Source organism: Myzus persicae, unplaced genomic scaffold (assembly GCF_001856785.1).
Source record: "Myzus persicae strain clone G006 unplaced genomic scaffold, MPER_G0061.0, whole genome shotgun sequence".
Lineage (NCBI taxonomy): Eukaryota > Metazoa > Arthropoda > Insecta > Hemiptera > Aphididae > Myzus > Myzus persicae.
In genome coordinates, this window is record NW_019101461.1 from 362,000 (window position 1) to 374,703 (window position 12,704).

Below are 12,704 nucleotides of genomic sequence, written 5' to 3' on the forward strand. Positions count from 1 at the left end.
TATATTTTAATCAATTACCCAGTAGAATTAAATTCATTGATAGTAATATTAAATTTAAATTAACGTTAAACAATATTTATATGCGATTGTTTGATTCGTATAATTATTATTTAGTGTTGTTAACAGTCAAGTATTTAAATCTAACTATGTAAACATGTAATATATTATCTTTAATAAGTAAAATAAGTAATATGACAATATTGTGTATATAATTATTTATGTAAAATTGCATTACTCAATTAGTATAGTTTCACTACCTACCTACTCTCACTACAACCATATTTACTGGGAGTAAATATATCAACTTGAAAATGTAAATGAAATGTTTGATGCAGGTACCTACATAAAATAATGTTAAATAAATTAATAAATAAATCAAATATAAATAATTTAACAAAAGTACATTTTCCACAACGTTTATTTTTTTTAAATATTTCAATGTATGGATTAAATACAAACTACATGGAATAGGTACTTTGTAATATGTACACACAAACTGAGTAAACATTTCTAACTATTATATATTATAGTACCGCAAAAATGTTTGTGTAGTTTTAAAATATCCAGAATCGAATGTGCTTAAATAATATGGGTAATATTATATTTATATGCTAAATATTATGATAAAACATAATAATCTTTTAGTAATAAATTAAGTGTTTCAAATAATTTCTGTTGTTTATATTAATATTATTACTTCTAGTGATATTTAATATAAAATACTTTCTCTTCACGATTAAACCAAAAAAATAATAATATTATAATAATTTTAATTTATTATATTTAATGACGAATTATGATTTTGTCTATTTTGGTTTTTATATTTTGATTTTACTAGGTAAGAGAAAAATAATTTATTTCTATAAATTACGACGCACATATTTTTTACAATTACTTTTTAATAGTTACTATTAAATTAAATGATGCATATGTGTTGAAAACAATGTCTAGTTGGTTTAGGCTCAAACATCGTAGGTACATACCGTTGGGAGTATAAAAATGATTTGTTTTATTTAGGTCAAGTCAGGTTGTTAGTTTTAATAATTTGGATTATCGATTTGAGAGAGAGCACCATACATTGAATTCAGAGTTTTCCATACTCGAGGCTATATAGACAATAAACGTAACAGTCAAATCCAAAGAGCTTGGAATTAAATAAGTAAATAACATGCCACAGAGAAAAAGTCGGTGACAACTAGAATTTATCTCTTAGCTATATAGCACTTTTAAAACAATACGAAGTCGCCAAACCCTCCAAAATTCGCTACTATTATACTGGGTTCGAGGATGAATTTCGTAGCTATTCACTTCAACACCCCACAGCATATACGTATTGATGAGTTAAACTAATATTATGTTTACAATAAAATGTTCATACAAATAAAATACGTTAATATATATCTATAAACATACATATAGATGGTTTATGTTTTCCTTACTGTTTTTCTTTAAAATCAAGTTTTGTGATCGACTTAAATGTATTGATAGATAAAACAGATCTATAAAAAGTTAAATAATAGTTAATAATACTAAAAATATAATAATAATAATAATAATACTGACAACAATAACCTAAATATTTAAAATGTCCCATCCAATGTAATTAAAATAATTTCATTTTTCTAAACTAATAAATATTATTTTCATATTCATGACTTTTCCTTATTAATATTTTTTGTATTTCTATTAAATTGAAAAATAAGAATATTAAATACCTATAACTATGGTGTTTAAATAATACTTGATTTCTTGATAATCAATAATTGTCGACTCTTATAAAAATATAAATGGATTACATACTAACAAAGAATTTTGTTTTGATGTGAAAAACCATCCAAAGATTTTATATTACTATAAGATATAATATTTCATACTTACATTACGCAAATAGTTTTAATTTTTTATGTTTTTGGTGAATGATACATTAAGTGAAATAATATTCTGTGTGTATGTATTTATTTATATATTATGTTTGTTAATTATATATGCATTTTATTTTAATGACTACATTTTAGTATAGCTTCCAATTAAAATGTTCAAATAACGGACAAACACAATTATACTAATAAGTTACAACAATTAATGCAATATTGTTATAATGTAGTTTATTGATATGATTGTTCTATTAATTTACGACGTAAGTTATATCATGTTTACAGACACTGCAAACACTATTATAATGGGTTTCTCTATTCCTTGAATTTTAGAATACATTATATTTCTGTACATAACCAAATTCGGTAATATAGAAATATTAAAAATAAATATTTATAAACTCGTCGGCGAAATTAAGATATTTTAACTTTTGGAGAATAAAAAAAAAATGTTGCAAAATTATCCTGAAAGTATATTTTTATCTCGCGTATTACAGCATAACAGCATAGTCATAATACAATAGAACGGGAGAGGAAAAAAGATAATACCTATCACGTAAGATTTATGAACTATCGCAGCAAAGTGTACGGTAAACCTCCTATAGTGAGCGACAAACAATAAGTCGGCCGACCCCAGCCATATCAGATAAATATTATAATATTATCAACTCTATACGATACGGACTACGATGTCGATGACAGATGACTGAGAGGTTTGGCGGTCAATAACTCTGTGAAAATATATGTATACGTCACACGAGCAGCTTCGTAGGTCCACTTGTTTTTTATTTTTTTTTAATGATAAGGCTTCGACGACAAAGGTTTTTAGCCCGCATTAACTTAATGTTGTATCCATAATAATATATTGTAACGCATCCCAAAACTAATTTCTCGTCTCGTGACATTCAAAATCAAATTAATAGAGTAGCTCGTAAACGGAGTTTAAACATTCCGTACGAATATTTAATGGTGATACCGTGAATACCGCATAAAACCGATTTTAACCGAACGTATCACATTCTCTAGATAACAATATTGCAGAATATTGAATGTGAATAACCGTGTAATTGACGCGAATTATTATTGTATCACCCTCGTCGTGGCCCGTCGTGGCAAAGTTTCAGAAAAATTACTTAAATAAACACACTATATATGTTACGCGATATACTTGACATTATTATAATGAGAAAATAATAATACACGATTTAAATTATAAAATTATAAATCATGTATATTGTGCAGGTATATAAGTATAATAATATGTAAGTACCACCGCCTGTGTTGTAATAATACTGAGGTCGTTAAAAACCCCATAGGTACCTATATAATGCAACAAACCGAATAACTTAAGTTTATTACTGTAAATATGCCGTATAAAAGTCATAAATCAAATGCATTTTCATATGTGTTTTTTTTCATGACATATTATTATTATTATTATTATTACATGCAATAAAAACATTTTATTTCTTCAAGAAGTAATTTAGTTTAAACAAAATATGCAAATAGTAATAAAATGTTTATTATTATTATTATTATTATAATTTATTTTTATTTTTCGTAACCGCATATTAAGTTTTATACCGACTTAATACTTAGTCCGTACCTAATGCAATTAAACTGACACACCGTAATAACATACCACAAAATAATGCACTGTCGTTAATATATAATATTAAAATATTTACAGTTTTTTTTTTTTTTGTTTTACCATAACATAGCAAATAATACAATATATAATAATGATAATGGACGTGTTTTCTCTGTTTGCAGATGGTTCGATCGAATCGCCGTCGCAGAGCGGCAACCTCAACTACTGGGAACAGCCGTTCTCGCAGCCCTACTTCGACAACGCCACTAGACGCGACGTGACCGCGACCGTGGGCCAGATGACGTACTTACACTGCAGGGTCCGAAATCTCGGCGACCGATCGGTAAGTCATCGCCCCCCCCCCCACCACCATCCACTCCGGTGAGGTCTGCGGCGACAGTCGTATCGTCGACAGACACGATGGTGTGTCGATGTAAGTCCGGCGCTCCATACGTGTCGTGCGTGTGTGTTGTGTGAGTGTGTGTGTGTGTGTGCGAGTGTAGCCCGCTGTGCTGTAAATATCGATTAAACATTAATCTACAGCCAGCGCACTTTCAGACTTCGGTCGAAAAGTTTCGGACACGTCGGCGGACAAATTGATCGCGACCGCCGACGTAATTGATCGAGTAAACGAGACGCTGCACGTCGGGAGTTATTACAGCAGTTATGCCTAAGGCGGGGAAGGAGTCGAAATTTGAAAAAAAAAAAGTAAAACCACCGATGCAGCTGCTGAAACACACGCCACCGCCGCCAGAGAGAACTAAAATATATTCGTATGATAAAAATGACAATCGTATGCGATACGAAGTCGTCGGGAATAATTAAGTTCGTCTGTTGTTTTTGGTTTTCAATCACGCTATGCTATAATATACATTTAGATGACAGTACATCGGGCACAGAAATGAGTGTAGATATAATATAATATAATATAGGTACGTTATACATAATGATAATAATAATAATAATAATAATATACGCACGAAATTGGTCCGCCGAATCTTTGAGGTGGGTCGTTCCGGCGACAGCGACGTATTTTTATTCGTATTTCGAAGACCCATAATCCGGGTATATATAGATACGTACACGGAGAAAGAGAGAGAGTGAGAGAGAAACGGCCCGGACGACTGAGAAGTAACAAAAAATGATATTCCGTTGTCTCGGTATAGCAAAAGTTACACCTGTCCAACTGTACGATATTGAAGTCGTATGTATACAGGAAGAGCCATCGCGTTTTTCAGGTTTTCCGGCGATGACCCTAAGAGCGCTGTGGACGCACCCTGTATAAATAATAATATATTATAGTGCACCACGGTTAGAGAATCGTCAAAGTCCGCAGCAATAACAACAATAATATAGGCATTGCGTCTTACTATTGTGTTCGGGTCGTTGAGATTTACGATACACGTGTCTTGTATTTGTTTACTTTCATTTTTACATCCCGAATACCACTGCAAAGTTATAATATCAATAAGCGTGTACATATGAGTTCGACGTTTAATTAATTATTTTTTTTTTATGAGATAAATAATACTGAATTAATATAAACCGTTATTTATGCTATTAATATTCGTGCATACAATATCGCCGGGTGGGAAATAGATAATAGTTTAAATTTCACCATTAATGTTTGTACGAAATAAGCTGATGAGACAAACAAGCTGGGCCATCGAAATCGATCATCTGAAAACAAATCAAAAATGTTTTATGAAATAGTGTTTCCTCATTGTTGATGTCGACAATGTTCTAATTATTCGGGTAACTTTTATCGTTCATACATTTTTATTAAATGCGCTTAGTCTACTCCATTGCTCGTGACCGAAATCATTTAGATTAAAAATTGAGTACGGGTATATCTTTATACTAAGCTTTTACGTGCCCGTCATCATGCAGTCGTTAAGATTAGATATTATAGTCGTGCTACAGCCAAACTGATTAACAGCCATAATTGGATTGATATAGTAATTGAAACAAAAATGTTTTAATATATGCTTCGTGCATTCTACAGTGAACTGTAATGACAATATTTTTCTATGGTTTTAAGTTCCAAGGATAAAGTAATCTTAATAAATGATTGGAAAAAATATTGCTTACATTTTTTTATGAAAAATACATTTTGCAATAATTTCAATATTCTAAAATTGTGTCCAAAATATTTGTTTTACCCTCCGGTCCAAAATGAACTCAATTGTTGTGGCAATGGTCGACGTTTTAATGTTATTCAGGGTGTTGGTGCTAAAAATTAACAACCATAAACCAGATAATAATAATGTCATGTTATGCAGCTATTCTCTGCGGTTGGGTGCAAATCCTTTTTCGATTCGTTGTATGACCTATCCGAAGGCAGTAATCGTAATAAAATAATATTTCGTTGTATTTTAATGGTTTTCATGTGCGATCGGAGTAAACTGCAAAACGCTTAAGCGATCTGGCGCCGCGTGTGAAGCGTGTACACTGTACAGTGTAAATGTATTTTTATTATAATAATATCACCTCGTACAAATCAAATTAAAACTTTCTAGTTTTTAAAGTTTGCGAAAATGTTTAAATAGTCACTTTTAAGTGGATAATCGTAAAAAGGATTTTATACAACGATATCCAATTTCCAACCAGTGAAATTATAAACTACCTACTTTATAATATACAACCGTTTCAAGTTTAATGGCGAACGGAACGGCCTTTTTTGAAAATAAACTTGCATACGATGTAAAATAATTATTGCATTGCTTTGGCCTTTCACCCTAATTCTATGCGCACAGAAAGGTTGCTTTTTTTGCGAATTGCCTGTTAAAAAATATTTTACGATGCTTAAAAATTCGAAGGGAATTATTATATGAAATATATAGATATTAGGTACGCGCCCAGCAGGAATTTCATTTCCCACGATTAAAACCATATAGTCATTTATTTCAGACTAGCACGCATCGTGTGACTATCGTATTATTATCGTCATAACATTAATATTATTACTCATAACATAATAAAGCTATGTTGTACTTCGGGAGTCAGTTGTTCTAACTTTCTGGAGGTTTATCGTAGACTAAAAGTGTAAATTCTTACACTAAAATCGAGTGTATATAGTTGGCAGTCAATCTAAATTAATATATATACAACAGGTTGACATCTGGTTTGGATGCATTGCAAACTGAACATAAGTTCTCAAGTCTAAACCCGAAAATATTAAACAATTTTTTTACGAGCAATTTGAGACGCGTGGAATGACTTAAAAGCATCCATGGCCGTGTTCTACATGTATTACGTTCTGAGTGGAGCGATGTATGTATTGATCTTAAGCGTGGCTTTTCTCTATTTCTTAACATGATAAATAGCAGGCAAAATGCATCTTCAATTTTGAGTGATTCCTGATGAGCAAATTGGATGCAATTAGTAATTTTCAGAGGTACATAACCACCATAAGTATTTAAAAATTCTTTACATTTTTAATATTCTTACCTATGATTTTAAAATGAAGCCCGAAGTTCCTCATGAGTAGTTGTTATGTCTGGATTAATAAAATAAATTGAACCTTAATTCCGCGAATATTTCTTATGAGCATCCGAGATTAAAGTGTTAATAGAATAATATTCTATTCAAGCGTTAATTAACAATTTATATTTTCTAATCAAATTACATCCTTATTTTATTGTACTGCAAAGCGAATAACCCTATGGATACTTGAAATTTTTACAATAGGTGTAATATACATATAGGTCATATTCATATTTTATATACATATGGTTTAATTTTCAAAATACTTCGACTCGTTTCATTGTTTTAAGTTCTTTTGGGATTTCATCGGTAAAAAACTTTAAAAATTTAATATGAGGTTCTTCATAAGTTGATTGTATATCTATTCAAACATTTTAAATTTCTATAATTATGAATTTTTTTAATAGACATTTTTAGTTTAAATTTGGGAAAAATTAAAACTTTTTTTAAAATTAAACAATACATACTTATTTTGTACAATAAGCTTAAAGTATATGCATGAAGAAAGTTTAACAGAAATGTTCGATAGGTTAAGTATGGATAAATTAAAGTTTAAACACCTATTTCAACGATTTTAGTTATTTTGTTATAATTTAAAAATATTTTTGGCAAAGATTTGTTACTTTATGTATATTATTAATATATTTTATATACATAATGACATTTTCGAAACATTTAGGTTAGTTTTATGCTATTGCTATTTAATACAAGGCTCATAACTCATAAGTTTTTAATATACCAATCAAAAAATATACGCAGTTACAATATTTTTTTATAAACTCTTTAAGATCCCCAAAATTTGCAAATTATTTTATAGTATAAGATTCATAAATTATTTATATTCATACCTTAAGTTTGAAAGTTTAATACAATGTTCCATACAAGTTTTTCTTACTACAATTATAAAAAAAGACGAGTGTAATTAAGTGTAAAAATGCTTTGCATGAAAGTCAGCCGAAGTTTAAGTTTCGACGAACTTGTATGTTCACGCATAAAATTACGATTTATCAACAAACGATTTTAGTTTTTATAATGTAATCCACAAAGTCTTAGTCGTCAAAACTTCAAAAAATGTTTCATCATTAAAGTTGGTTCCTTGTAGATGACAATTTATCTAATTGGCGCTTTTTAAATAAAATAATTCCAAGTACATTTCTAAATCGTCGTAATAATATACCATTATACCGCCACTATAACGTATTGTTGTTCAAAATCAATTGATCTTATATTCTCAGTGTGATTAATCGTTGAATCCAATGAGTGAATTCAATAAAATCAGACACAATATTTGTTAGCGATGTTTGTTTGAACTGAGACACATTGCATACAATTTTCCCCATCGTCGTAATGTCTTCGACCACGGATTAGTATAATATTAAAACTACCTAGGACATAATGTATATAAAACTATACAGCGCGCGGTGGAAGATAAGAATGGAGGTAACTGTTTGGGTGAAAAGTATACATATAATATGGTTAAGCTTAAGCCATTCAGGTGTTCCTTGGGAGAAGGGAGATACGTTTCACGCATTGATAGTTCTAGGAATTTAAGAGGCAGATTTGATGTTACTGGACCTGGGCATAATGTTTCTTGGAGGTTTTCCGCTGTTTCGAGGTTGGCTTGAAGTCTCTATAGTTAAGGTAGTAACCGTAGTATTTGGCAGTGAGTATGTATCCATATGTATGGCATTAATCTGGTTCCTCTTAAAGATTCATGAGATGTCTGTGGGTAGTAGATTTATTTAGAATAACTTCCTGTCGTCTGTTTGGAGTGACGATTGGTCACGGGGGGATGGTGGTTTTTGTTTCATTCACCTTGGTGAGCTTATTGGCCATATATGTTTAGCCATTGATTAAGAATGTGATGGTCGGTGAAATATTCAATGCCCTGATGTGTGTAAATATATATGTGAAGTCGGTGTGAGTTTGAGAAGGTGATAATGTGTAATGGTTATGGTATTAGGCATCTGCTAGTTGATTTCTGTGGATTTCCAACATGACTTGATATCCGAATCACGGCTATGGTCGTTGTGCAATAATTTCAAGAATTATCTGCTTTTGAATTTTTCTGGACATGTCATTGTCGATGGCTTTGTTTTCGTTATGATATTGAAAGCATGAGTAATCGCAAAAGCTTAATAAGTAGTGAATATTTAACAGGATTCTGATATCTTGAGCATTGTTTTGTTTTAATTTTAAGAGTATACCACCCAGTGGTTTTCACTCCAACTTCCATTGTTCCAAATTAACGGTATCAATTATTCCTATAACGATGCATTTTATGTGGAATGTGTAACACAAAGTGACTATTAATAAAATTAATTATTTCGTAATTTTATGAATAAAGTGTAGTTGTTTTAAATAATACGAATCATTTGCTAGTAAAATAGGTATGAATAAAATTGACAGTAGTACATTTACACTATACTATGACGCTATAATAATATGACTCAGACGAAAATACGGATTATGTTATCAAAAAGTTTATTATAATCATACATGCTATGTTTTAAGTTTACATATTTACAACTGTTAAGGCACTCTATATAATTTTTTTTTATTTTCCAAATTTACTTTACCAGCGTTACTAATTCAATATAATTTAATTTAAAAGTATTATAGCTCAGTATTGTATTTACTGTTTAGTTTATAAATTAAATATTATTGAAATCAAACAATAATATTATGAACTAATACCGTATTGACTGAAGTGGGCACTTCCTGTACGTCTATCAAGCCGATAGATCAATATGCTTAAATGCCTTCTTCTCAATTGAACACGAAAATCACAAATATTAATTGTTGCTCACACAGAATTTTTGATAAATAAAAAATATTTCATGTACAGTTGTTTATATTGGTTGGTATAGCTGACGATAATAATTTTAAAAAACATTTATTCCCACGCAGATGTCTTAGGACCGATGAACGTATTGATTTTATAACGATGTAAGTTTTGTTTTTCTGGTGTCTTCGTACACAATGTATACGCGTGAATACGAAAAACGTTTCGATCTTGAACTTTGCAAAACTTGTTGTGCCTGAAAATTCGGCAGCAATATTTTGAAACCGAAATGACGCCCGCCGACGACGTGTGTCACCTATATCATACGCCTTGAATTATATAACAATATAATTGTATCGGCGAAACCGATCTCGGCCGTATTGAGTATTCCGCTCGCGTGTCTGGCCGGGCGGGCAATATAGCACGCGAGGCTGTACAGAAATCCGAATACTTTGACCCAATTCGACAATGTTCCGGGAACCCCGGTGTCACGTTATTATCACTGCGGGCGTCATCGTCAGCGGTAGGCCACGAGGGACGTGGTTGGTATGGCTGCTCGCGATGCATACAATAATATATTGTAATTTCTCGCACATTATAAATAATGCAGTGCGTCTAAAACGATACGGCCGTAGAAGGGCGCCCGCCGCAGTGTTTTGCCGGAGAGTTTGCCGCGGTCCGCTTCATTCCGTCTGAGAAATTCGGAAGCCTTTAACGTGGTCGGATCGGAGGGGGAGTGGAGAGACAGAGTGAATCCGCAAGGCGCAGTTAAGTAGACCACAAGCGTATTGCTGAGTGCTGTTTAATCGGGTCGGATACACAATCCGAAACGCGTGAAATGAGTTGCCTACCTATCTACCGTACGTTATTACGGCCATACGAATTGAACGGGCCCGGAACGATGTCTAATTTTAATCGGGAATTTCATTCGGAAACCAACGGAATCGTATTATTGGACAAAGACAAACGAATGCGGACGTATGGCGGGACCACGACGTTGCAATAAAACGTAGAATCGCAAGGTTATAGGTTCATCGGACATTTGATGAAAAAAAATAAAATTATTGTCACTTAAACAGTGGTAACGCAACCCCTTCCTATGCCCCTTGTATACAACTACTCTTAAAAATAAGCTTATTCTGCGTTTCGTATGTAAGGTGTTTCTTTGAAAAAATATTTTTTTTTTTTAAAGCTTGAGTTGTCTGAATGTTTCAACTAGGTTGTTTTGAATAATTTTCCAGAGACAATATGAACAGCCAACAGCAAAACTGTAAGACTGCTGACAATAATCACTCATTCTAGTAATATTATTTTAAATTTATTTTCTAAGTTTGATTAATATTGCCAAACAGATTTGTCATTTTCTATTTATCTGGGCTTTGTTTTTCGTCAATACTTTTCCCATTTTGAAATACACGTGACAAGTTTGAATTGTCAATGCCCCTAAACATATACCTATATGTAAACTAGATACCTAAAAGCTTCGGTGAAAGGTTTACAAATATATTGTCGAGTTTGTCCATTTGCTCATTTTTATTTTTATTTACATTGAGATTGTTTTTTATTTTTTTTTTATTAGTAAATTTTTTGAACCTGGTTATTTCATAGACTAATTTATCATACTTTCATAACTATTGCTTACATTGCCAGCATGTCTTGGGAACAACACTTTTTCATAAAATCAGTTTATGAGTTGATTGTGTTAATTGTCAAAAAAATTGACAATTTTTTTGTGTAACTCATCGTTTAAGCATGTGCTGTTTGTTATCTTGTGTGTTACACCTCCCACCATGGACTTTTTACTATCGACGATATTATATGAAATAATATGCAATGAATAATTTTAACATTTTCACCGCGATTGGATGAACTTAAATCTATACACTATAATATTATGTTAATTTGTAATAATAAAAAGCACAACTCGTTTCATTTTTAAGAATAAAATTAAGTGCGTCTACAATATTAAGTTACAACACTTAAACACTGTGTAAGCGCTCTTTAAACTTGATAATGAATTTAAACTTTTTCGAATTTAAATCATAGTGTACATAATTAATGAGATCAAATTTAATTCAATGGTTTTTAACTTCGAACCTTCGTGTGTAAATATTCCTGAATGCGAGAATAAAAAAATTTATTTCGTATAAAACGAACTTAGTTCTATTAAAAAGCATTGTTTTGAAATAAATTCACGGTGCACAACTATATTAAAAAACTTTTTAAAACCCAACAAAGTATGTTAAATGAATGTAAAATGTTAACAATGAGTAGGTACTGTAACTAAAATACGGTATTATCATGGTTAATTAATTTGTATAATCGAATTTCATACCTATACTTTATGCAGAATCTTTATATCTATATAAATATACATATATATTTGTATTATATATACCTATACAATATGTATTGGTTCTTCAAAATATAAATGACTCATACCTATCAATGCCCTCAAATGCATATGTACAATATGCTGACTAATGTATTAAAAAGTATATATTCATAATATGTTTACTGTTTATGTTGTGTTTTAACGAAATTTATAATAATATTAGCACAGTCAAACCAATTGCAAGCACGTTGCACGCATATAAATGTTAAGACCCATTAACTTGCATTTGTCTGTAGTTTTCGCATACAAATTAACCTATTTATATAGAATGTAATGTGTATGCGCATATACTTATAAGTAGACATACCAACATTTAGCATACAAAACAATACATACCAACGTCATAATGTTATATATGTTTGATGATTTATACATTGAAATGACATGGTCCGAATTTTACACAACTTTAAAGATAATCTATGAACCGTTGTAGTATGACTGAAACGTTGGACCAAACAAAACCCACACCTGACAGCCGTTACCGTAAGTCCATAAGCTATCACATTAAAGATTCATGATACTGTTGAACTTACTTCTCAACTCTTATAAAGACTTATACATTTTCAATGAAAC

At 31.1% G+C, this 12,704-nt stretch overlaps 1 protein-coding gene across 1 annotated transcript in view; it reads left to right on the top strand.

The window, feature by feature from the left end:
- Window positions 1-12,704, top strand: part of LOC111029231 (protein amalgam-like) — a 341,924-nt gene that overhangs the window by 298,934 nt on the left and 30,286 nt on the right. Inside the window, exon 3 of the mRNA XM_022308184.1 lies at window positions 3,648-3,808. Coding sequence (XP_022163876.1) covers window positions 3,648-3,808 — 161 coding nt within the window. The remainder of the gene's footprint in view (window positions 1-3,647; window positions 3,809-12,704) is intronic.